The 26699-nt window shown below is 44.1% G+C and overlaps 1 protein-coding gene across 1 annotated transcript in view; it reads left to right on the top strand.

Annotated features, from left to right (window-relative positions):
• Nucleotides 1-26099, top strand: part of LOC147898768 (DEAD/DEAH box RNA helicase family protein) — a 178657-nt gene extending 152558 nt beyond the window's left edge. Inside the window, exons 15-20 of the mRNA XM_087378942.1 lie at nt 23386-23535; nt 23641-23784; nt 23927-24085; nt 24242-24325; nt 24867-25439; nt 25543-26099. Coding sequence (XP_087235068.1) covers nt 23386-23535; nt 23641-23784; nt 23927-24085; nt 24242-24325; nt 24867-25439; nt 25543-25635 — 1203 coding nt within the window. The 3' untranslated portion in view covers nt 25636-26099. The remainder of the gene's footprint in view (nt 1-23385; nt 23536-23640; nt 23785-23926; nt 24086-24241; nt 24326-24866; nt 25440-25542) is intronic.
• Nucleotides 26100-26699: the final 600 nt, after the last annotated feature.

Raw genomic sequence — 26699 nt, 5'->3', positions numbered from 1 at the left:
ATAGTCAATAGTTAGTGTGTTACAATTGGTATCAGAGCTCATGGAAGAGATCAAGGGATGGACGAAAGATCAGAGCACAGGCTAGGCGCGGGATACGTGACGTGTAGAAGAACGAGACTATTCGTGGGTTTGACAGAGGGGCTTGATCGACGCTGGCCTACACAAACGGGGTCGAATTCAAAGACCTACGATACCAAGAGAGGGGATCTGGTAATTAAGCGATACGTGGATTGAACGGGTCCCGCAAGGATGGTTGACGAATTACGAACGATGTAACGATGAACAGCAGGGCCTGGGGACAGCGTGGTGGCTAAGCTCGTATTGCAGGACACCTTCGAAGCGATTCGTGGATTGGACGACGAGCAGCGTGGGCGTGTGATCAGAGAGCTTCGCGTGACGCCAAACTGAGAGCAGAGTTGCTGGGCTGACCTGACCTCCACGCGACGGGCTGATCTGAAGCGGTCGCATACAAGGCCACGCAGACAGCTCTTAGGCTGCGACAGTTTCCAAACAAAGAGCTACGCTTTGACAGAAGTGAAAAAAGGGATCTTATCATTTGCGAGCAAGCAATACGTGGAGGCTGCAGGCTTCGGGGATTCGAGTTTGTGGAGCTGAGACAAGAATGATCGACCAGGGAGCTTTCTTTGGCCTTTCCTGATTTAGTTTTGTTGATGCTCCGCTTGCATGAAGAGGTTTTTGTTAATTATTAGTCTGTAAGAAGGCTAGATGCTATAGCAGGGACAGATTATGCTTGAGACTATGCCTGTGTGTTTCAATCTGAGTTGACTTGCAGGAAATTCCCTAGTATAGGAAAAAGCAGGATTTGGGATATATGCCTGTATCAAATGCCTAGTTAGTGTGAATCTAGGATTGCAGGTATTCCCTAGTATAGGGAATTGTGTCAGAGTATCAGTACACTGAATTGTGTTAGTTTGTAAATACAGTTTTCTAAGCGGTGTTTTTTTTTTTTTCAATTTATAGAAAAAAAAAAACACCCATTGACCTGAATGGAAGCAGAAGAAGGGGCTTCCGGGAGGGACCATGGTGAGTCAGGAGTCCGGCCGACCTAGCAGGTGTCGCGCCGCGTCCAGGAGCTCACACCTTATCTAGCAGGATTGCATTACTTGAGGATGCCTTGCAGCAGTTGTTAGCGCAGCAGTTACAGGCTAATGCAGGGCAGTCTGAACTCAGAAGAGTAATACATAGTATGTCTGCCAGATCTTCTCGAGAGAAGAAAGGAAAGGCTCTAATGGAATCGGAGTCTAGTGTCCATACGGTCGAGCCTAGGAAGGCTAAAGTACCGAATATTACCAATTACAGGCCGGAAAAGTATTATGGTCGGATGCCGTAGTTTGGATGTCATTGAGACCTGGTTATACAAATGGGATGAGGCGTTACCATTTGTGAAATGAGGAATGATATCAAGAAGATCCGCGAGGCCACCCACATGTTTAGTGAGGCAGCGGATCGGTGGTGGATTAAGCAACAAAAAGATGGTATAGCATCCACTACCTGGGAGGGGTTTAAAAGAGAATTCAGGAAACACTTCTTACCTCCTGACGAAGCATCCCAAGCTTGGGATCAATATAGGAACCTTCGTCAGAGAAATTTGTCAGTGGCAGAATACACTGATAAGTTTCAAGAGAGCATAATGAAGGTCGATGAATCCCTGCCTCAATCAATCCAAGTGAAAGATTTCATATTTGGATTGAACGATCGGATAAAAAAGGAAGTTCGGGCTAAGTACGCGAACACGTTAGATGATGCAATAGCCATAGCCCTAAACTATGAAGATGCCAAGGGCAGCAGTCCAACTGGGTTTGCACAGGTCGGGACCCAGTATGGGTACCAAAAGAAATCTGGGTTTAAGAAGAAGTGGATTAGTAATGGGAGTGGTTCTCAGCCGAGTGGTCAAGCCAAGCAGGCGAAACCAGCTGAAACTCCTAAACCAAGTACCACCATTGGAGTGAAGAGGAAAGTAACCCCAATGGCAGCCCAGGCTTGGTCTAAGTCTCCCTTAAACCCAGAACAAAGAGAAAAAGGAAGGAGAGAAGGCTTATGTTTCGGTTGCCTTGAGCCTCATTAGTGGAAGGATTGTCCATGTAATAAGGATCGTCGGATGGCTGAGATGGTAGTCTCAGAATGCGACGTGGAAATGGAGGGAAGTCCCAGAGCAGAAGAGATGCAGATTCAGCTAGCGGGATCTTCTCAGAGGTCAGTACCTTGTTTGTTATGTGTGTCTGTTGCTAAGCTAGTAACGACTGCACCTGATAACATCCGATCTAAGCCCGCAGCAATGGGGTATACAGCCTTTAATGATACAGAGTTAATTAAAATGAAAGGGCAAGTGGCCAATCATGATGTCATTGTGTTGTTTGACTCAGCGTCAACTCACAATGTGATTAACTCCAAGCTCGTGAAGAGGCTGAAGTTAAAAACAAGTCCATCTGACTATGCGTATATAGTTAGGATGGTAGATGGAAGTTCAACTGAAGTATGGGACCAAAGGGTTACCCAGTTGGAGCTTCATATTCAGGACTGTGCTGAGAAGCTTGATTCTGAAATGACCAAGCTTGCTCATGACGATATAGCCCTGGGTATGGCGTAGCATTCTAGGAAGAATCCAGCCATTGATTGGAAAAAGCACGTATATCAATTCAAGATGAATGATGTGCTTTATGTCTTGCGAGGTAAGAAAGATATACCTCAGGGACTGTTGGTTTCCGTGATGGAAATCTGAAAAGCTCAAGAAGAGTTTGTATTCCTTTGCACAGCATCGGTAGAGCCGGTTGATGATTCTTCAGCTAGCACTGATGTTACGCAAAGTGGTGAGATGGCCAAGCTGGCTAATCTTATAAGAAAGGAGTTCTCTGAATATTTTAGGGATGAACTACCTTATGGGTTACCTCCAGAGCGGAATGTTCAACATAAGATTGAACTAATCCCAGGGGCAGAACCTGTAAATAGACCTCCCTATAGAATGAGTTTTACTGAAGAGGCAGAGGTGCGTAGACAATTGGAAGAATACCTCAAGTTGGGGCAGATTCAACCAAGTTTCTCACCTTTTGCTTCGCCAAAGATATCAAAGAAGAAAAAGGATGATATGTTTCGCCTCTGTATAGATTACAGAGCATTGAATAATATCACTGTTAAGCACAGGTATCCGATGGCTCGGATTGATGATTTGCTAGATGCATTACATGGAGCCGTGATTTTCAGCAAGATAGATCTTAAGTGTGGCTATCATCAGATCCGGATTAGAGCCGAGGATGTGCATAAAACCGCTTTCAGAAGCAGGTTTGGTCATTATGAGTTTTTGGTAATGCCCTTTGGACTTACCAATGCTCCTGCTACATTCGTCATGCTTATGAACGATTTACTACGTCCGTATATCTGAAAGTTTGTAGTACATTTTATTGACGATATTTTAGTGTTCAGTAAAAGTATTACTAAGCATCGTGAACACTTAAGAGTAGTGTTCAGTACTTTGAGGAAAGCCAGTCTTTATGTAAATAAAAAGAAAACTATACTGTGTATGGTTAGGCTTGAATATTTAGGATTCATAATTACTCCAGAGGGAGTAGAAATGGATCTGAAGAAAGTGGCTGCGATACTAACTTGGCCAATCCCTCAGAGTCTGACCGCGTTGCGATCATTCTTGGGATTTGTCCAATTTTATAGAAGGCATATCAAAGGATATTCCGAAATAGTATCGCCATTGACTGATCTAACCTCAGATAAAGTACCTTTTATATGGGGACAAAATCAACAAGAAAGTTTTAACACCATAAAACAAGCTGTGGTCGCTGGACCGGTGTTAAAAATAGTTGATTCATAGAAACCGTTGTTCCTGGAAACCGATGCAAGTGGCATTGTGATAGGAGCAGTTCTCCTTCAAGAGGGAAGGCCAGTAGCCTTTGAAAGCAAGAAGCTTTTTCCCTCTCAAAGGAATTGGCCAACTCATGAATTAGAGTTGTATGCTGTTATCCATGCTTTGAAAACATGGAGGCATTATTTGTATGATTCAGAGTTTTATGTGGATGTGGATCATGATACTCTGAAACATTTTTGTAAACAGGCTGACCTGAGGGGCTGCCAAGCTAGGTGGGCAGAGCTCATGCAGGAGTTTAATTTAACGATTCGGTACCGAAGAGGGAAGGTAATAAGGTTGTTGATGCGTTGTCTCGCATTATGCACAATATGAGTTTCACGGTATTAGAGAGTGCTTTAATGACTGAGATCAGAGAAACTCAAAAGGTGGACGAGTTTGTCCAGAGCTTATGGCCTAAAGCTCATGTGTTTAGACCCGAGGAAGAAAAGGACGACCTGGCATCCAGAAAAGGCCAAACATATGCAAGATAGACCATAAGGGATGGTATGCTGAAAAGAAATGGCAAGGTAGTAGTACCTAGTCAGAATGATCTCAGGCGGAGAGTCATTCGACAGTGCCATGATAGCTCGTGTGCGGGACACCCGTGTGTGATTGCTATGAATAGCAAGAGATTTGTTATATCTCGCAAGACAGCCAAGGTTGCATGGCCAATCTCTATCAGATTAGGAATGAGGCCAATTTGCAGATACTTACCCAAGGAGTTTTCTGATTTTTAGCCGCCCAGGGTATCGTACATTAATGCAAATTGCCATACACTCTGCAACAAAATGGACTTGTAGAATGGAAAAATGAACATCTACGGAAATGGACAAGTACATGCGTAAGGGGAAGTCTTTACCTTATTGGGATGCCGTTATGTATGCCAACCATGTGCTCAACCGAGCACTGACTCGAGCTTGAAGACCATGACCCCTTATGAAGCATGGACATGCCACTAGCCTATAGTTTCACATGCGAGTGTTTGGATCTCCTGCATATGCACTTGTAACCTCTCAGCTGAGGCATAAGCTTGATGATAAGGCCATCAAATGCATTTCATTGGCTACAGCTCACAAAGCAAAGGATACAGGTTGTTTCAGCCTAGAACAGGCAAGGTAATTGTCAGTAGAGACATGGTTTTTGTTGAGCATGCAGCTTGACCTTGGATGGACTGTAAAAAACAGCCATCAGTAGAAGCCTCTAATGTATTGGATACCATACCAGGATTTGAGGTTGCAGGTTCTGAAACTCAGGTATGCCGGCTGAAAAAGGCCCTCTATGGTTTGTCGTGAAGCGAGATTTCTTTTGGCCAAAGATGAAAAAGCATATTCATGAATATGTGACACGGTGTTTTTCGTGTCAAGTAAGCAAGGCCGAGCGGGTGAAGCCACCCGGACTTTTACAGCCCTTGGAAATACCACTAAGTAAGTGGGAGAGCATTTCCATGGACTTTATTGTAGGACTGCCTACAACACAAGGAGGGTATGATTCTATCCTTGTGGTGGTTGATCGTCTAACCAAGATGGCTCACTTCATTCCGACTAGGGAGTCTGTTAGTGCCCCGCAAGTGGCGGATTTGTTTATTAGACATACATTTCGTTTGCATGGATTGCCTAGATCCATAGTGTGAGACCGAGATGTCAGATTTACCGGTCATTTTTGGACAGCGGTATTTGAGGCACTGAGGACTGAGTTGGGAATGAGTAGTGGGGATCATCCTGAGACGGATGGTCAGACCGAGAGAGTCAACCAGACTTTAGAGGATATGCTGAGGGCATATGTGTCATTGAGGCAACATACGTGGGACAAGTGATTGCCATTATTAGAGTTTGCCTACAATGATAGAAAACATTCCTCTACCGGGTTCAGTCCGTTTGAGCTGAACTATGGTTATAGACCAGCAAATCCAACTATAGTTGGAGTACCTCAGAAAGTGCCTAGTGCCGCGAACTTTGTGGTTCAGATGTGGGAGATGCTAGCACTTGGGAGAGCTAATATCTGCCAGGCTATGGATAGAGCCAAGGCGTATGCGGATGAAAACCGGTCTATAAGAGTATTTAAGAAAGGAGAAAAAGTTTTTCTCAGAGTTCCTTCGCACTCCAAGTCATTAACTTCAGGAGAGTGTGCTAAGTTATCACCTCGATACTGTGGGCCGTGGTTAATTCTAAAGAGAATAGGCAAGGTAGCCTATAAATTAGAATTGCCACAGGGGTGTAAGGTGCACCCGGTTTTTCATGTTTTGCGCTTAAAGAAATTTTTACATACAGGTGACTCACTAATCGAAGGTGTGGTTTTCTTTCAGGAGATAGAGGATAATGCGAGGCGCAAACCAACAAGAATCCTGGACCGAGGAACAATGCAAATACGAAATCGGAAGATACCCACGGTGTTGGTTGCATGGCATGGTCAGCCTCTATCCGAAGCTACCTGGGAATCCGTATACCAGTTGCGGAGAGTGTTCCCAGACTTTATCATCGAGGATGTTGATGTCTGAAGAGGGAAGGATTGTTACGCTCTAGCCGAGGTAGCATGACCTCGGAAGAATCAGTCGACATTTCCCTTAAAGAATCTATATTTGTAATATATTTATTTGCGCTTCATGTAAATGATCGGGAGGGAATTAATGTCAAGGTCCTAGGTGAGGGTTGATAGCACCAAACTGGGTGGATCTAAGGCTAAGGGTCTAATGCAAGAAATGTGCCTAGGGGCAAAGGCAACTAAAGCATCCCAAGAGAGGGGTGAAATGTTGCATTAGTAAGGCCCTATGATGATGGCATGTGGCATCTAGATCCATCTAGGGAATTGGGGCTTGTTGGAGTTAGTGAGAGAAGAGAATGCACTGTTCACGTATGCTTTTGGGATTCGGATTTTCTCTGTGAGCTCTCACGCTTCGATAAGATTGGCTGGGTGGAACAAATTCGGTGCTTCTCCCGCAATCTGCCTGTAGTTAGTAGTTAGTGATACAAGTATGTTGCACTGAGTAACCTATAAGTCTTGTTGATGCCTGGATGGGCAGCATAAGGAACTACATGATGCTCTTTTAACAAAAGACGTCGAACATCCTTGTCATGTGGTACACAGACGCGATCTTGATAATACAGAAGGTCGTCCGTATAAGAATAGGATGAGAAAATCTTCTGTTCGGAAGTCGAAGGTTGATCTTTTGAAAGAACTTGTACTGCTGTGCCGAAGTCTTTATCATTGAAATACTTCCCTTTGAATGAATTCGGAACATCCACAGATAATGTAGAGATTACCATAGCTGATGCTAGAGTTAACCTGCTGAGAGCATCTGCAACTACATTGCGTAGTCCTGGAATGTACTCAATGGTCATGTGAAAGTTGGCCAGAAACTCAACCCAGCGTGCTTGTCGAGCGTTCATGACTGGCTGAGTAAAGATATACTGTAAAGAGTGATGGTTTGTCTTGACCACCGAGTCGGCTCCCATGAGATAATGTTTCCAAGAGCGATAAGCACGTACAATGGCAAGAAACTCCTTATCATAAACCGGGTATCGGGTTTGGATATTAGAATGTTTATGGCTATCAAAAGCAATAACTCTGCCTTCTTGCATCAAGACTGCTCCTGTAGCGATGTCGGAAGCGTCGGTCATGACCTCAAATGGAAGGTTTGCGTCAGCAATAGCCATAACTGGTGTGGTAGTGAGTGCTTGCTTGAGTTGTTGGAAACTATACTGTGTTTCGGGAAGCCACTGAAAAACTTATGTGCTTTTCAATAATTCGGACATAGGAGCTGTGATTTCGGAAAACTGATAGACCTTTGTATGGTAGAAGTTTGCCAATCTGAGAAAAGAGCGGACATCATGAACATTCTTAGGAGTAGGCCAGTTTCGGATTACCTCGACCTTCTTGGGATCCACAGAGATGCCTTGAGCTGAAATAACATGTCTCAAATATTCGAGTTGGGTCTCGAAGAAGTCACTGTTTTCAATGTTAATATAGAGAGAATTTGCGCAGAGAACTTCAAAAACTTGGTGAAGATGTTGTTTGTGCTCATGTAGGGATCTGCTGAAAACGAGGATGTCATCGAGGTAAACGATGACGAACTTATCGAGGAAAGGCGTGAAGATGTCATTCATTAGTGTCATGAATGTGCCCGGGGCATTGTTTAACCCAAAAGGCATGACCAAACATTCATAGTGTCCATACTTTGTTCGAAAAGCTGTCTTGTACTCATCGCCTTCTCGTATGTGAATTTGATGATAACCTGAACGAAGATCAATCTTTGAGAATTGTGTTGCGTGTAGAAGTTCATCGAAGAGGTCATCGATGCGAGGCAATGGATGCTTGTTTTTTATAGTGAGCTTGTTGAGGGCTCAGTAGTCGATGCAGAGGCGCATTGACTTATTCTTTTTTTCCACAAGTAGTACAGGAGATCTGAAAGGGCTGTGACTAGGCCGAATGTGACCTTTGTCGAGAAGTTCGGTCACCTCGGTCACCTATCTTTGGATTTCTTCATTTTGAGTGTAAGAAACCCGATAAGGAGGTTTCGACGGTGGATTACTGCTGGGAATAAGTTCGATTGGGTGATCCACTGGTCGTCGAGGTGGTAACTGCTTTGGCAATTCCTGTGGAAAGATATCCAAGTAGGGCTGGAAAAAAGGTTGGTTGAGGTATTCAGGAGGATCCTATGTTGGTGTCTCCTCTACTGCCGTAACCAACAGAAGTGAAGTCTTTACTTGACGTTTACGAACCCACTTCTTTACTTGTAGGGCAGAGGCAACTGGGGTTGAAGGAGAGTCCCTAGAACCAGTTAGCTCAATAAGTTTTCCCTGGTGGACAAACTGGATAGTATGGCTGCAAAAACTGATTGATGGATCATAGTTGTAGAGCCGCTGTTGTCCAAGTATGACATTGTACCGAGAAGAGGCATGATGTCGAAGTTCAACTTGTCCGTATAATGTTGGATGCAAAAAGACAAGTTTTTGATCTTGGTGTTGCACAAGAAGGTAGTTTCATTTGCGAGTTCAATCTGATAGTCCATGAGACTAGGATTGGTGGTCAACCGAAGTTTGTTGACCATAGAACTAGCTAGGAAGTTATGAGAGCAGCCATTGTCGATGAGGATAGTGACCGTTGTTCCACGAATCGATCCTTAAACACAAAGTACTTGAGTGGCCAGGGAAGGTTCGGGGTTGCTGTGGTGGTGATGTTTGCTTTAAGGACATCAATGCGTAACGAGGGATTTAGGCCTGAGATGAAAGCATGTAGGCGATCATCATCAGTTAAACCATCAATCTCCAGCACCAATGTGGTGAACTGAGAGATGTAGGAAGACAGGGAGCTTGTTTGCTCCAACTGTCGGAGTTTTGAACGTGCTTGGAAGTCCGCATTGACAGGTATGAACTGTGAGAGAATGGACAGAGAGAAGCCCCGGCTCCATGGGAGTGGCTATGGGCTTACATTCATGCATGTTAAATCTGTCCAAGAGTTTCTAAACATACTTGGACTGAGACATAACAGTGCTACGTCTCTCATGAGAGAACTGGATCCCCAAATAAAAGTGAAGCAGCTCCAAATCTGACATGTCAAAGTTGGTCTGCAAATCAGTTTTGAAATCTGCAATTTTGTCTTCATTGGACCCTGTGAGCAGTAAGTCATCGACATAAAGAAGGATGACTAAAATTTCCCCCCCATCCATCTTGATGTAGAGGGTGCTCTCAGTAGGACTATTGTGCAGCCCCTTGCTGGTCAAAAAGGCATGGATCTTGGCATACCATGCACGAGGGGCCCGTTTCAGCCCATGTAAAGCTTTGTTCAGCTTGCATACTTGAAGTGCATTTGCTGTAATTTCAAAGCCCGGAGGTTGTTTGACATACACCTCTTCCAGCAAGTCCCCATTTAAGAAGGCTGTTTTTATGTCCAACTGATGAACATGCCACTCAAAATGTGCAGCCATTGCAATAATTGATCAGATGGTGGTCATCCTGGAATGTAGGAGCGAATGTCTCCTCATAATCTATGCCCTTTTTTTGAGCGTAGCCTTTAGCAACCAGCCTTGCCTTATATCTGTCAATGGAGCCATCTGGCTTGCGTTTGACCTTGAAAACCCATCGTGTGCCAATGGCATGTTTACCCGGTGGCAAGTCTACAACATCCCAAGTTTGATTTTTGTCAATGGACTGCAACTCATCGTGCATGGCATTCATCCAATGCACATTATCCTTTGCCTCTTCGAATGTGGCAAGCTCCTCCTCATCAAGAAGAGTACCTGCATATGTTGATTCCACTGAATTAGCACCTTCCATGTGCCTTGCTGCAGTGCAAGTTCTGCCAAGTAACGGAGCATCAATTTTACTCTCCCTGAGAGTCTGTAACAACCAGTTTGGGACTGTTTTTGCTGCATGTATGTCTGCAATTTCTTGCTGCACCACCTGTTCCACTGCCTGTGGAGGGGGCAAGACATCTTGTGGCGGAACTAAAGCATTTGGAGGTTGCTGTAAATTCTGATTTGGATCAAAAAAATCAGCAGGGGAACCCAAGGCAATGGGTAACAACCCTTCAAAGACATCCTCTGAAGAAGAAGGCATTTGAAATTCAGCCTGAGTGTGAGCTGAATTTTCAAAAAATATCACATCTCTACTGACTATGATCTTGCGTGTAGCAGGATTGTAGAGACGGTACCCCTTGCTTTCTGTACTGTACCCAACAAATATGCACTTAATGGCTTTATCAGACAATTTGTGCCTAAATTCAACTGGCACATGAGCATAAGCAAGGCATCCAAAGACTCGAAAGTGATCCACTGAAGGCTTCCTGTCATTCCAGACCTCATAAGGAGTTTTTGTTTTTAAAGCCTTAGTGGGAGCCCGATTCAGAATGTAATTGGCACACATCAAACCCTCAAGCTAGAATTTGTGAGGCATGTGTTTGTTTTTCAGCGTACATGTGTCCATCTCCATGAGAGTTCTATTTTTCCTCTCAGCTTTGCCATTTTGCTGAGGGGTCAGCCTGACTGTGAGCTGATGCACAATACCCTTGCCTTTCAGAAAAGCATCAAATTCTACAGACAAGTATTCCCCACCTCTATCTGTGCGCAATGTCTATATCTTGAGTCCGGTTTCATTTTCAACCATGGCTGAAAAGTATTTAAACACCGTGAACACTTCAAATTTGTGTTTCAGCCCATAAACCTAAGTAAAATTGGAGTAATCATCAATAAATGTAACGAAGTAGAGATGACCACCCAACGATGGAGTCCTCATGCGACCACAGACATCACTGTGTATAAGTTGTAATTTGCGGACAGCTTTAACTGAACCATCCTTCTTGAAGGGGAATCTATGCATCTTGCCTAAAATGCACCCTTCACAGGCATGTGGAGGAGGTATCTCAAGAGGTGGCAATGCATCAACCATGGAATACTTCTGAAGTGTCATCAAGCTGTTGTAATGCATGTGGCCATATCGGGCATGCCATAATTCTGCATTCTGCATGGCAGCTGTAGGGGTAGAAACTGTAAGAGCATGGGCTGCTCTTTTCTCAAAAATATCAAGCTGAAAAAGCCCACGCAGCAGAGTACCAGATAACCTTAAGGCATAGTCATCTTCCCTGTCTCGGACAGCACATTTGTCATCCTCAAAGATGACCTGAAATCCACCTCTGTTAAGAGTGGACACTGAAAGAAGATTTTTGGTTATGCCAGGCACATATAAGACATCTGAAAGTCTGAAAATTGAGCCATCAATGGCAGTGAGCTCAACATCTCCTGTGCCACGTACTGAATATGATGAGTTGTTGGCACAAGTGACTTTCTTACCAACGGGAGGTGGATGCAAGGAAGTAAAAAGACACTTCCTAGAAGTGATGTGCTTGGATGCACCGCTGTCAAAATACCAAGTGTTCAGTGTTTCATTGACACTGAAAGCAGATGCATCCGTAGAAGAGTCATAACTGCAAGTCAAAAATGCATATGTATCATCACTACAAGTGGCTGTACTATCCCGAGCATCTGGAACAGCCAGCCTAGAATCTGAAATGCAAGATAAAAAGGCATAATCCTGTCCAACAAAGTTGGCTGCAGCATCCCCACTGTCAGATGCACGAGGAGCTGAATCTGAAACAGCCATACCGGAGCTGTTTTTCTTTTCTTTTGCAAGCCTTTTCCTGCATTCTGCTATGTGATGACCTGGCTTTTTGCAGTAGTGACAAAAATCCTTCTTCTTCGGCTTACTTGCATCATTTTTAGCCTTTTGTGAAGGCTGTCCTGACCCACTGGAAGGCTGATTTACTGATGTCTTTGCCTGTCCCTTTGTTTTTTATTTAAACTTTGAGAGCATGGCTTGTTCACTTGCACGTGAAGCCAAATTTTTCCTGGTCTGCTCTTCCTGAAGCAGAAGTCCTATCAACTCATGAAAAGTGAGAGGATCTGCACCCCCCCTCAATGATAAGTTCAATGAGGTATGAAAGCTGAGATAAGACTCAGGAAGAGAATTCAGAGTGGTTGTAATCATCTCTGAATCAGGAATAATTTCATCTATATTTAACAATTGCTCTCTGAGATCCTGTAGCTTTGTGAGGTGGACTGACATGGAGTCCCCATCTTCCATATGTGTATGACTTAACTCTCTTTTCAAGAAAGATACCCTTGCATCATTCCGAGCTGCATACATGCTTTCCAAAATATCCCACACTACCCTGGAGGTCTTACACGACCAGATATGCGGAATGATAAATCTTTTCACTGAAAGAGAGATGCATGACAAAGCTAAGGCATCCCGTGAATCCCATCTCTTCTGCTCTGGAGTAGTGACTGTAGCTGCACCACCAACTTGTCTTGCAGCTGCACTTTGTACACGACCTCTTCCACCTTCTTGCTGGGGAAGGGTAGCAGGTGCAATATCTGCTGGTCGGATCTCATCCCCATTGACATAATCCCATAAATTGCGAGAAATCAGAATATTGTGTACCATGAAACTCCAGAGGGAGTAGTTGGTACCATCCAACTTGTCTTCCTGTGAAAGACCACCGAACTGGAAGTCATTCTGATTTTGATGGGCCATATCTGAGAAAGAGATTGAAGCAGATACAAAACTGAATTCCCTTACTGGGAATGAAATGCACAACTCCCAAAAAACACAGCCAAGCACGGGCTGTAAATGCAACTTAGATTTCTGTACTTGCACTGTCAGAAATCTGTCCAAGCATCAAAAACTCTCCAGAATCTGCCAAAAGTGCTGCAAAACACTCCAAGAAAGGCAGTATGAATTGAAAACTCCAGAAATTGCTTTCCCAACACAAAAGCCCCAAAATAGGCCTGAAATTTCAACCGGAAAGGGGCGAATTCATCTAAAGCCCCAAATGTTGCAAGAATTGCGCTTCGTCTACAAAAGCCCCAAATTTCACTGCAAGATTGCAGTGTAATTACAAAATCCCCAAATTTTTACAAGAAATTGTACTGCAGAACTGAAAGCCCCAAATTTCGAGCTCGAAATTGCAATAAAAAAGGGGCAGAAGTACTGAAAGCCCCAAATTTTGCAATTTCAGCAGAAAGCCCTAAATTCAGACCAAATCTGCAATTTTCGCTCCAAGTGTAGCTCCGAAATTTCTTCCAAAAGACTGAGGCAAACAATGGCTATCTGCAAACAATGCCTGCCAAAAAAGTAACTGCTCGAGTACCTGCAGAAATAAAAGTCTGCACAAAAGGCCTGCAATAGAAGTGTACGAACAGTGAGCTGACCGTACGGGACTGTCAGTGTACTGTCGTGTACGAAATTCGTATGTTGTACGGAGTACGAACGACTGGAGCTGTACGGAGTATGGACGACAGCCCCACACGTGGCGCAGATCTGTACGGCGATGAGCTGTACAACCGGTACGACTGGTATAGGACTGTACGGTTGGTACAGTCGCGATGTATGGCGAGCAGGTCTGGTACGCATTGTACGAACGAGCAAGTACAATACGGTACGGTAGATAGGCACGACAGGTACGGTCTGATTTCGAGTCTGCAGGTATGGTACGTGATGCAGCTGGAGCAGTACGGCAGGTTCGGATGTGCAGAAACCATGTGCAGGTTCCGTACAGTCGTATGGACTGTACGGACGAGGTGTAGCGGGTTGTAGCTGGAGCTCGACGGAGAATGCGTAGGGAGCTGGATCTAATGCTCTGATACCAAATGTGAGAATGGAGAGAGAGAGAGCAAGAGAGAGTGAGAGCTGGAAGCTTGGAAGCTGAAAGCTGAGTTGCAATAGAAGAGTGTAAAAAGTACAACACAATGAGTGAGAGATAAGGTTTTGTCCTAGTGACAAAACCTTAGTAGTCACTAACCATAGTTAGTGAACTAACTGCGGTTAGGGGGAAAAACCTCTTAAAGAGGGAAAAGTGCCCCTAACTAGCTTATTATATTACATTGGTCACTGCTGAATTATATCTATAATTCTAACATGAACTGCTTACGGAGCACGTGTTCAAAACGTTCCCAGGTTAACACACTTTTGCCGTCCTTTAAGCGTCGTTGCCACCATAGGAAAGCTATATCCTTAAGGAGGGAGGTTGCCAAGGCAATCTTTTTGCCTTCAGTGAGGTCAACAGTATCAAAGTACATGCGCAATTTTGCGAGCCATTGGTCAACTATTCGGCGATTTCGTTGACCAGTGTAGGTTTCCGGAAGTTTAATGTCAAGTCTTTTAGTTTTGGAAGCTTGGAGTAAACAGTAGAGGGCACGGAGTTCAGTGTTTTGAATTTTCTACCTCTGGTGGTAATGATTTCACATAGTCGTCTGGTTGCGTCACATCATCCTCTGTATGTGTGGTACTGCGAGAATCTTGGAGTTGTTGGACTTTCTGGACCAAGTCGGAGATGCTGTCCTGAAGCTGGGAAATTTGAAGTTGAAGTAGTGCTTCGCCTTGTAAGTTGACTTCAGGGGTCTTTTTTGGACTTGAGTCGCTTATCTCCGGAGAGGCTGCATGCGAGCGTTGCGACATATCTGAGGTCCCCGTGAGAAAAGCACGAACCTGCGCTTAGTTTGTACCATTCCTGGAAGAAGATTCGGGCTGCTCCTTGAGGTTGCTCATGTTGGAGGAGGCAGGAGAAGCAGGATGGAACCAGCTGTGGAAATCTGGTAAAGGAGGTCTTGTCTGAGGTGACACTGGTGATGCCGAAATGGGTGTTACTGCTCGTGAGAGTACAGGGGTAGGTTGCAGAGTCCACGGATCTGAGAAGGGATAAGGAGCTGCTGTCGGAAGTGGAGGATATCCAGGAGAAGGAGTGCCTTCAGAGTGTAAATACTGTCTTGGGGAAGGTACAACTTGTATAGGAGGATATCTGGGAGCTGAAGGAGGTGGAGAGTACCCTGGAGATGCTGAAGCTGAGGGGTAAAAGTCTCTCCAAAGATGGACAGCAAACTCGTGAGGAATATCGGGTTCTGGGTATCTACGTGTCTCGTGGAACACAACCTGGACTGTGCTGAGGAAGTAATGTAATTGAGGTGCCTCACGCAGAAGGTATAGGATTGGTCCAAGTCACTGGAAGGGCATGTGACACAGAAGACCCACGATGCAAAAGCTCCGAAATGGGCTGGTGGTGCAATCTGAACACGATATTGTGTGGTAGATGATGCCTGAGGTGTCCTTGAAAGGACGGGTGAATTACCAGGGGTTTCCATGCTTTAAGGAGGAGGTTTTCATTTCTGTAATTTGAGCATCAAATAACAATATGAAAGAGAATCCTTAGAAATAGAATGGAAAGAATTCACCTGGAATAGATTAGATCTGCCCGATTGTGCTGAAAAGCGTGTACCAGCGGTGGCTTCAGGCTGGCAAAAGTACAGCATCAATTGCGAGTTGAAGGAGGTCCTGATGTCAGGCTTCAAATTTCGAAATTAGGGTTTGCTGTAGAGGGAGGCGATTCAGCGACCAAACAGTCCGGTTGTGGGCAGAAAAATGTTGCCAGCAAAATCACGAACCCACACAGGATCTCGATCAGTGGTGTAGAGGCGAGGTTTTCTTGTACAAGAGGGGCTGGCAGAGGGGATTTGCTGGACAGCAAGGCCTCTGTTCGCAGGCTGAAATGGCGAGGTGAAGAGATAGAGCAGGCTGTGCACAGATGGGCGTCAGGCTGCCACTCTTCAGAGGCGATGGAACACATCCATGGCTGAGCAAAGGCTGGCGAACAGAATCAGAAAGCTAAGGGTATGATTGGCGTGACTAAGGAAGGCCGCCAAAGGAGGCTGCGCAAAACCTAGAAACAAAAAACGGCAGGCTTAGCGTGGGCTTGGCATGGGCTGGCATGCAGAAAATCGGCAAGGGAGGGGCAGAATCGGCATGATAGATTGTACGGACCAGCAGGCACGACTTTCGAGAAGAGGGCGCAACTTACGAGATGCCAAAGGCTGATTTGCGAAGGCTGCAATAACTGCTAGGCCTTGCTTTTTCCAAAAATTAAAGGTTGGGTTACTTGAACGCAAGGGTAATCTTGGGTTGGACCTTAGGTTTTTGGGCTGGTTGCCCTTTTTAGGCCCTTTTGTAGGGTGCTTGGTGCCAAAAGGTGTGCCTATTCTAAGGGGTGTGACCCTTGGAATAGGTGTAGCTTTTCATGAAGGGGTGTGACCTTGTTTTCAAAAGGCGTGTCCCCACACGAAAAGAGGTGTCCCTTTTTCCACGATGGGGTGTGTCCCTTGGGTGAGGAGTCAAAACTCTTCATCAAAAGGTGTGTCCGATGGTGGAAAAGGTGCGTCCCTTGGTTTTGGGACAGCCCAAGCACATGAAAAGACATGATTTTTGTCGTGTCCATTCACATCAACTCATGATGTGTGGGAGATGGAGAGGCCATTGATGACTTTAGGCAGGGTTGGCGCTAAAAATTTTTATGCTCATTCTCTCCATCTCTTCCATGCACAATGTGCACGGATATCCTTCTAGCGGAAAGAGATGTATCAGATAGGCGCTAGAAGGTGGGGGGCATTTCCTACACGCAGGAGCGAAATTTGCTCTGATACCACTGTAAGAAATCCTAGATTTACTATATTTAGAAATGTGCTAAGGAACAGAAAGGAGACTGAAATAGCAGAGAACAAGGAATAATTTTATTGCTTGAGTGTCTGTAGTGTATCTGTAGTGTGTCATCCATACAATTGGGCCTCTCTTATACAGAGAGTGGAGTCACACATGAAAAGGTGTGTACTCCAAAGTGTATGTGCATGAAGAGGTGTGTACCCCTTGTGAAGGGTGTGACCGTTGATGAGAGGGTACATTACAATAGGAGTGTCTCTTCAATAGAACGTCTCTTGTGAAGGGTTGTGCCTTATAGGAAGTGTCCCGTCGAAAGGGCATACCCTTCCACAAGTGTCCATTCATCAAACCATCCATAAGTCTAAGGTATAGAGAAAGGAATACGTCACAGATCGTGACAACTCAACCTTGTCAATATCCCAAACACCTTCGCACATAAGAAGCAACTGCATCTTGGTTTGCCATGTGGGAAAACCTTCTCCTTTGAATTTCTCCACGAGCAAAGAGCTGGAGGACAATGAAGTCATGATGGCAAGGAGCTTGATGAAAGCGGACAGTAAGCCTGAGAATGCAAGGAGGAGGCTAAAGAGAGCCAAAGGAGTGCTCCAAAATGCAAAGCAGCAGCCCAGGGATGGAGAGGCAAGGAGCAGCTCCGAAAAAGAGTGTGAAGGAGGTGACTCTGCAACAGCAATCCCAAAACAGCTTGCAAATGCAAGCAGCTGCTCCAAAATAGGTCTCCAAAACACCCGAGAATTTGCAACCGATGTGCGTGAACGAACAGCTCTGCTGCAGCAGCCCGGAAACCCTAAAAACGGGACTGAAGATGCTCTGAAATAGCTCAAAATTTCACACGTGCAAGCCTGGTATGCTCCGAAATGCACACAGCCCTTGGAAAATGCTCCGAAATGCAGAGGATGACCTCCTCGCAGTATTGTCAGGGCTGGAACTGCTTAGAAGCACCTCGAAGCACCTTGGAAAGTTGGAAAAGGTGGCCAGAAGTTTGCTGCCACAGGGCGGCTATGCAGCAGCAGCAAGGTGGCAGGAAGAGATGCTCAAAATGGATGCAGACAGCAGGGAAAAGGAGGCAAAAAGAGCACAAAAAGAGACGGCTATGAAGGGGCAGGCTATGGTGGAGCTGAATGGGCACAAAGGAGGGCAAATGGCTGCAGGATAGAGGTGAAAATGAGTAGAGCTGAGGCGGTTGCAGATATGAAGGGTAGAATAGAATTAGGGTTTTGGATTAGGGTTAGGTCTAGGATGACGTGGCAGCTCTGGCAAGGTGATGTGGCAGCTATAGCAGGGTGAACCTGCTCTGATACCATGTTAGAAACATGGTGGAGAGAGAGAGAGAGGGAGAAGGTTAGGGGGTGTGGAAATGATACTCAAATGAAGACTTTCATTCATTCCTCAAGTATGACATGATAAGTGAAGTGCAAGCCTTATATAGGCCTAGCGCACACACACACACACACATGTACCAAGTGTATATGGGATAACTCCCAGAGTGACACATGGCACTCACACATGACTCACACACATGAACTAGTACTAGAACTCCTAGTACTACACACCAACACATCACATCAATACACTCTTTGGCTATGATATCTCCAACAAGCAGCTCATCTCTATGGAGCTTGTCGCTGCTTCTTACATAGACTTAAAGAACACTAAGATGTCTAGGGACCCTATTGCAAGCCTTGCTTGCCTTGCAAAACGACTCAGCTCACAAATTGACTCTCATGAGAGAGCCTCAACAAGAAGAGGAATGTCTTGATGCAGCCCATCATATTTATAGAAGCCAATGTCGCCACACTGGTCCATACACCACATGTCTAGGTAGCCTCCTCTCATGCATTGGTAGAACCAAGCTTCCACATCATTCAGCCACCCAAGTATTGCCAATTGTGCACCCATGCTGGATAGAAGTGTGTGACGGCTCGTTGTGCTTAATCAGCCTCAATATCTTGTGGCCTAGTCGCCTCCTGCTGCTCTCTTATGTGTCGTAGTATGTCTCGTGCATCTCCATCAGATAGAGCCCAATGTAAACCAAGTCATGGAGATGGATCGATCGTGAGAGTGGACCGAAGCCGCTCCCCTCCACGTAGAGAGAGTGGTAGCATCCTCGGATCTCATAGTAGGCTGGGTAGGCAAAAATAAAATGCTCCTCTATCTCAACCACCCCCAATATGCATAACATGCAGATCCACTACATTGGGTATAGCTGCGGCCCACATGCACTGAGGATCGCCATTGGACAGATGCAGGTTTCATACCATCAGTAGAGGATTGAGGCAGGGAGTGATCTCATCAATGTAGAGTCCGAAAAGAGTCTGTGAGAGGGGACATAACTGCTTCACCCCTATCGTGCTCTTAGCCCAATCCGATAAACCACCTGGAGCACGAACTCTCCCTCTAACGGACTCATAAAGAGTCATCACACCCCAAATCAAAGTCTCTAGGATCTACATCTTCTATAGCCTCTTGATCATGCGGGATTGTGGAATGGTGTTGAGGGCCTTCTGAAAGTCTACAAAGTAAGCATACACTTTCTGGTGTCTGGACTTTGCCTCCTCGATGATAGTCCTCAAAGTGAAGATGTGATCTAGACTAGAATGCTGCCTCTAGAATCTTGCTTGTCCTAGTGCGCGCTGCCCCCGGGCCTTTGTATGACTGTTGATCTCCCTCTTTAGTACCGATCCATAAATCTTGGATAGTGTATGGCCATTCATGAGGGTGTGGTAATTCCCAGTATCCACGAGGTCTCTTGCTGTGTATCGGTACAATAGCAGTAGTGCTCCAAGCAGGTGGGAAGTTGTGGCTTAAACATCTGTGCCAGAACCGGAGCTAAGACCTCCTGCCCATCTGCAAAATGCTTCCTATGCTTTCTGATTATGTAGCTGTGACGGAGTGCAGCCCGTACATTGTGTGTAGTGAAAAAGTGACAGGTGGTGGTCCTAGGCATAGAGGACATGCTCGATGGTACCTGCATTGTAACATCATATAGAGAGCATGCATAAGTGTGCCACACATCCGGATCAGTGATGGGTATAGGTGGCTTCCCATATGATAGAAGTCTCCATTCAGTGGTCAGATTTTCTCCTCCAAATGATCTGATAATCTCATCCATCCTGTGTATGACAAAGGCTCGCCTCTTACGACGTGTTAGTTGTCGAAAGACCCGCTGTGCATCAGACATCGTCAAATGGCCCAAGGCTCTCTCCTGTGTGAGGTGGGTTCTCGCCTCTTTGCACTCAATCGTCGAACCAAGGGTTTTAAGGCATCTTGCACCTATGTGGGGGAGAGAGAGAGCAGGGAGGAGGAGAGAGAGAGAGAGAGAGAGGGGGAAGGGAAGGGGGGGGGGGGGAGGGGGGGGGGGGGGGGGGGGGGGACATTTTTGTCAAACAATAGGAAGAGGAGAATGAGTTACACACTCATATGAGCTAATATTAGGACTAGCATTTCCAAGAGTTCCAATTAGAAATGCATAGTTGTACATGCTTCAACACCCCTTACAATCGCAATTCATAAGTTCGGGGTGGTTTTCAATTATCGTTTCACAGATGTAGTAACATAGAGCAATTTTCTCCCTAATAAGTTGTGTTTGTTGTAATAGATGTAAGTTGGTCTCTACAAAATAAGAATCTATGATGGGAGTAGTTTTCTGACCATGACTGCAATTTTCCTTAGAATGAACTCCGTCTTTTGCTACACTTGAAATCATTTCTTTGATGAATTGTGATAAAGGCACAAAAAGGATTCCTTGCCAAGACTCAGGTTGTCTGATTAAAGTAATATGGGATCTTCTAAATGTATGTTGATGTCCCCTAATGATCCCTAAAGCCAAACCACTACATATCTAGACATTGTCCTAGCAAGTGAGGGGTGCAACAATGATTGATCATAGCAAATCCAGATGTAGTACATGTTTGAAGTTTCTTGCTTTCCCATGCTTTCCCATGAAATCGCCCTTGACCCAAGATCAAACAAGGATTGAAGTGTTCTTGCCCAAACTGTTACGGGCATCTGCAGCCTGTGGCATGACTGCCTTTCTTGCAGCAGCCCCCTGGCAGACAGGGTAGACAGTAGTGCACCACGTGCAGGGTACAAGTACAGGCAAGAGACAATTCGTGTCTAGCAGTATACACTTATGTATGTGGCTCTTTTAACTTATGGGAGCAAGGTTTTTAGCAATACAAGTGATTTCTTATGCACAACCACAAAGTGATCTATTGTACTTGACTACCTCATAATTGACTCAAAAGGCTTTGGTAGTGATGGGACATTGGAATCATATCAGCGAGCAATCTCTTTCTCAATATGCAGGCTAACAAGAGTTGAGATAATCAAGGAGAACAAGGCACCCCGTGGACAAAGCTGGATAACTCCAAATGTCATGTGTATAAACACCACGTGGAGGATTCTTTGAAGAAGCACAAATGGCATGGCAATTGCACGGAGATGAGTAGTTAGTTGATAGAACCAGATAGATACACTAACAATGACAACCCTCAGTTGTTTCAAAAAGAGCAAAGCAATGCCGTTAACAGTCGGTGTGACATAGATGCAAGGAGGTTAGGGATGCTTGGAAATTTAAATTCAATGACAGCAAATGAAAAGACGTACAAGATAATGTTTAGGAAAAAAGAGGAGATTTCTGAAAAAAACAAATGGAGCCAACAAAATTCTTCAAAAACCCAATGCAAGGAAAATTCAGAAAGGGAGAACAAATTGGGGACACATGGTAAAATTCATTATAGACCTCTATGAGATAGATGAGGGAAACAACCAGGGCAAAAAAACACCCTCCATCAAATATAATAACGACAGATTACATCAACAATGGATTGAGGAAATTAGCCAATGGAAAGACACTAGACCCTGTAGAGATTCTGAATGGAGAGAACACAGAAGAAAGGAAACTCTCATGATAATAATGAGCAAGGCAGTAGAAGGATTTCTAATGAATTAGCATACTGCAAAATAGTTTTCATGGAGGAGACATCAAAGATGTACAAAATCACAGCTCAATTATGGTGAGCAACCTTATGGCCAAGCTGTATGGCACATCTTAGTATAGAAAACCAGCAAATGGGCAGAAAGCAATAGGCCGGTTGCCTTCACAAAGAGGTTTTAGACCAAAGCATTCCACAATTGACTACGTGGTCATGATAAGAGCAATAGCAGAAGGGGCAATGGGTAAACACAATGCACTTTATTGTTGCTTCATAGACTTCAAGAAAACATTTGGCATGGTACCTAAGGGCACGAATAGTAAGGTTAAATGTACAGAAATAGCCCACATCAGTCTTACGACCAAACCATGCTTGATAAGGCTTCATGACCTTGAGAGCCTTTGTGGGATACCTGTTCAGAAATGTCGAGCACATATTGGCTTCCATCCTAAATTTGTGTGCCGACCCTTTGGCTTTTAGCATGTATCTCCCCATCTCCGAACGTGATCGATTTTCCTTTTACCCTTCCCATTGTGTTGAGGAGTACACCTCACCATAAACTGATGTGTAATGCCCTTCTTAGCAAAAAATTGTTGCAATGCCTTGGATAGATATTTCCCCCCTCGATCTGAACGGAGGGTCTGCAGCCAGCTTTCGGATTGATTTTCAGCCAAGGCCACAAAGTGTTTGATGACATTGCAAACTTTGTATTTCTGCTTAAGAGCAAAGACGTAAGAGAACATGTGAAGTCATCTATAAATGTAACATATGGACGAGCTGTAATTTTCATGTAGCTCGGACTGCACCATCCTTGGGAAAGGAAAAATACCCAGAATACAGCCCTCACATATTTTGTTTGGAGAAGTCTCCAAATGAGGCAAGGCATCAACCATATTAAGCTTTTGCAATAACATAAGGGTGCCATAATTTACATGCCCAAACCTATGCCATAACTCTGCATCCTGCATGGCAGAGGTAGAAGCCACAAAATCTCTCTCCCTATCATGCACCATACATCTGTCTCCTTGAAACATGAATGGAGTCCTTGTATCCATGTACGATGGGGTAAACTTCTCTCAGAAGTATGATGCGACTCCAGGTTGTGGAAGTTACAACCCCCCAGATGTTTGCCAATTTTTGCAAGAATTCCTCATGTATCTGGAGAGCTCCCTCTTTTATTGATAAAGGGACATTCAGCTGTTAGTGTCAAAGGCTTTCTTGGAGTCCACACAACAGCAGTACAAGGCATTGTTCTTGCCGTGAGCTGCTCTCTGTTGCAGCTGTTACTGTGACTAGATGGTCTACTGTCCAGTGCTTCAGTCTGAAACCATGGCCCTCTATCCTGGTGCTGTATGCCGAATCACTGATTCCCTTCTTAAAAATTGTGATTGCTTCTGAGAATATCAATAGTTTAACAAGGCTACAAGCTGAGTTGTGTGGGTGAAACAAAACTGCTATTTTGTTGTGATGATTAATTTTGGCTTTTAGGCTATTGTGAAGCAAGTTGTCTTATGCAGTATTTACTGACCTATGGTTAACCATTGTATTCGCATTTTCTTTGACTATAGTTAAGATCAAACTTTTGTAGGGAGTAATAATGGGACCTACAGAGTTTCTGGCAAAACAACATTATGAACATTTTGTTTCATTCTTGGAACTCTTGGATGAGAAAGACCGACCTCAGATAGCATTGCTTACAAGTTCAGTTCCAGCAAGCAAAGCGCGGGCTATCCGAAGGGTAATTTTATGGTTTCTTTGAGCCCTTAAAAAGATCAGCAAACATATTTGTACTGATGCCCGGCAGTCAAATGTGTGGTTTGATACTCGATATCTTTTGTGATAGGGTTTAGAGTCTGGGGAGATTCAATTGGCGGTTGGAACTCATAGCTTGATTGCAGACAGTGTAAAGTTTGCAGCACTTGGGCTTGCTGTTATTGATGAGCAGCACCGCTTTGGTGTGGCACAAAGAATTAGGCTGCATAACAAGGTGCCTGCTGTTGAGTATCATGCCAGATCGAATAAATCATTATATTTCACAAAGATTATGTTGCCCTGTACTTGCTACGCTCTTAAATTTTGCAAGGTTATGTTGCAAGTAGTGGTTACAACTGCTGCTAATTTCATTTCAGGGTTCGACAAATCATGGTGAACTGGTATCAGGGCTTGGCAACGATGAAAAAGCCACCAAAATACCAAATCTGAAAACACCACATATTCTTGCAATGTCAGCCACTCCCATCCCTCGCACCCTTGCATTTGCTATCCATGGGGACATGGCTTTAGGTCAGGTGAGTATCACAGTTAAAAACATTCATTTTGCAAAATAAAAGACTTCACTTGTTCATGTTGTACGGTTGAGCGATCTATTACCTGTCAGATCAACAAGTGGAAAGCTGTGGAAAATAAGGGAATTGGGATAATAATTGGCATTTGTTTGCAAACAGATAACTGAGCTACCTCCTGGAAGGATGCCTGTCAAGACATACGCTATCAGAGGTAACGAAGCCGGTTTAAAAAAAGCATTTAAGGTCAGTGTTTTGTTCTTTATTTGTAATATAGCTATTCTTAATCGAAAGCAGGCAGTCGTATGTATGTAAATGCTTAGCAGTTAGGGATTGAAATATGGTTTAGAGCTTCTGTCTCCTTTAAACAGTAAATTTATATAGCCAATAAATTTCCAATTAGTTATTTATTTTGATTGAAATTGCTGGAAATATATCACGATGATGGTGCTGAAAAGATAATATCAGACTTCCTGGCAAAGATCTTCTTTACTGCATGTGTTGTGCATAGTGCTTTACCACATCACTCCTCAACGGACATGGCATGTTTTTTTGGCTATGGAATGATTGTTGTCAGATTGTCTTCCACATTACTGCAAAGGGATATTATTGGCACTGTGCATGTGGCATGTCATTCTGAAATTCCAATTTAATGTGGATACTCTTTTCGTCTGAATCGTTTAGCTTCCCTCGATAGTTTATGAGGCAAAAAGCTGTGGTACTGGAGATCTGTTGCTGTTAAGAAAGACTGTTATTGTTTCATAGAGAAATGGCCCTGCGTTTGTAGATGGTGCGTGATGAATTGGAAAAAGGAGGAAGGGCGTTTATTATCTATCCTATTATTGATGAATCTGAAGAACTACCAAACCTCAAAGCTGCTACAGTCGAATTTGAAAACATTGTCAAAGAGTTTGATGGCTATACCTGTGGACTTGTGCATGGAAAGCTTAAACCTAATGAGAAGGAAGAAGCTATGAATTCTTTTAAGTCTGGACAGACTCAGGTGCTAGTCTCCACGACAGTCATCGAAGTGGGCATCGATATACCTGAAGCTTCTATGATGGTTGTAATGAATGCCGAGAGATATGGACTGGCCCAGCTGCACCAGCTGAGAGGTAGGGTTGGAAGAGGACGCAGAGAGTCTACCTGTGTTCTTTTAGCATCGTCTATGAACTCACTTGAACGCCTGAAGATCTTAGAAGAATCCCAGGATGGATTTTATCTAGCAGAGATAGATCTCCGATTACGTGGGCCAGGAGATCTTCTAGGCAAGCAGCAATCAGGGCATCTGCCGGAATTTTCACTCGCTCGCCTTGATGATGATGGGGAACTGATGATTCGCGCTCGAACTGCTGCTGAGGTAAGGTGTAAATGTTTTTGCGATCAGCATGGCATGAGATTATGTAGCACTCTCGCAAGTAATTTCAAAATGGATGGATTTGACATCCATTGCTTGCTTGCAGGAAATACTCTGCCAATATCGAGGCTTGGAGGCACTGCCCAGATTGAAGCAGGAACTAAGCTTTCGTCGGGCACCAAACTCTTTAGGCCTCTGACACTTTTTGTACATTGCATTCTTCCATTTAATGGAGTGATGGCGCTTAGTTTCTAGAATGTACCTGACTTCATTTTTCGAGTCCCATGTATCCCTTTTTCCCAACTGAGGCAACCCCTGTATATTATCACAGTAGGACATTTTGTCCCGTCATGTATATTATCACAGTAGACATTTGTCTGGCGGGACTGGGTGTCTATTGGACAGCTGTTTCAAAATGCCTGATGTCTTTTCCTTTAGTCAGCACCCTGTGCTCAATCTATCTCATATCTCCAAGCAGCTACAAATATTCGTCAAGCTGTTCTCCAATCTACATGTGCATTTATCCATACTAGTCACCAAGGAGCAAATTTTTTATTTAAACACTCTTGTTAAAAAGGCACGTCATATTTCAGAGGAGCTTTTAATACAAACCAAGGTTCATGGAATGCTAACAAAGAGAGTTTATTTTGCGTCATAAAATTGTACAAGCCTTCAATATAATTGTGCTGTATTGTATGTGAGGACGAGCAAGAAATGTCTTTGTTCATTGCTTTTGCAAAGACTGTATGAAGAAGATTGTGCCATTGTGATTTTTACTCATACCACATCGAAGCTTGCAGGTACTTGGTAGGAACATGGCAACTTACCTGATATCATGTAATGATTCAATCAAAGGCCAGGTTATGAAAACTAACCTAAGAATAAATTGTGCAGAAAAGTTAGAGTGTACAACCTTTTCATATTATGTTGTATCTGCAAAAACTTTGCTAAGGTGATCAAAATTCTACCTGATTAGGGGCTTCCAAAATCAAGGAGTGTGATAAGGTAGCTTTGCATTTAGTTTAACAATTATTTTTCTGCATCTTTAATTATGATTGCATAAATTATCCACACTGTTGTTAATCATGAATAGTTTAATTTGACTAATAAAAGAATGCCAAAGGAGATTTTTGAGAGCAAGAGAGGAAAGAAGATTGAGGAGGAACAAAAGAGAGTTATTTGTGAAGACTGAGGCCATGATAATGATAGCTCTTCAAAGAGCCAGGTGACCCAAAAAAAATCTCGCCTTTTGCAAGATGTTAT

The sequence above is a fragment of the Dipteris shenzhenensis genome, chromosome 9 (assembly GCF_047967505.1).
Source record: "Dipteris shenzhenensis isolate YYH24624 ecotype China chromosome 9, Dip_SZ_1.0, whole genome shotgun sequence".
Classification (NCBI taxonomy): Eukaryota; Viridiplantae; Streptophyta; class Polypodiopsida; order Gleicheniales; family Dipteridaceae; genus Dipteris; species Dipteris shenzhenensis.
Note: the sequence above shows the minus strand (reverse complement) of the source record. Positions and strands in the feature narration are given on the sequence as shown.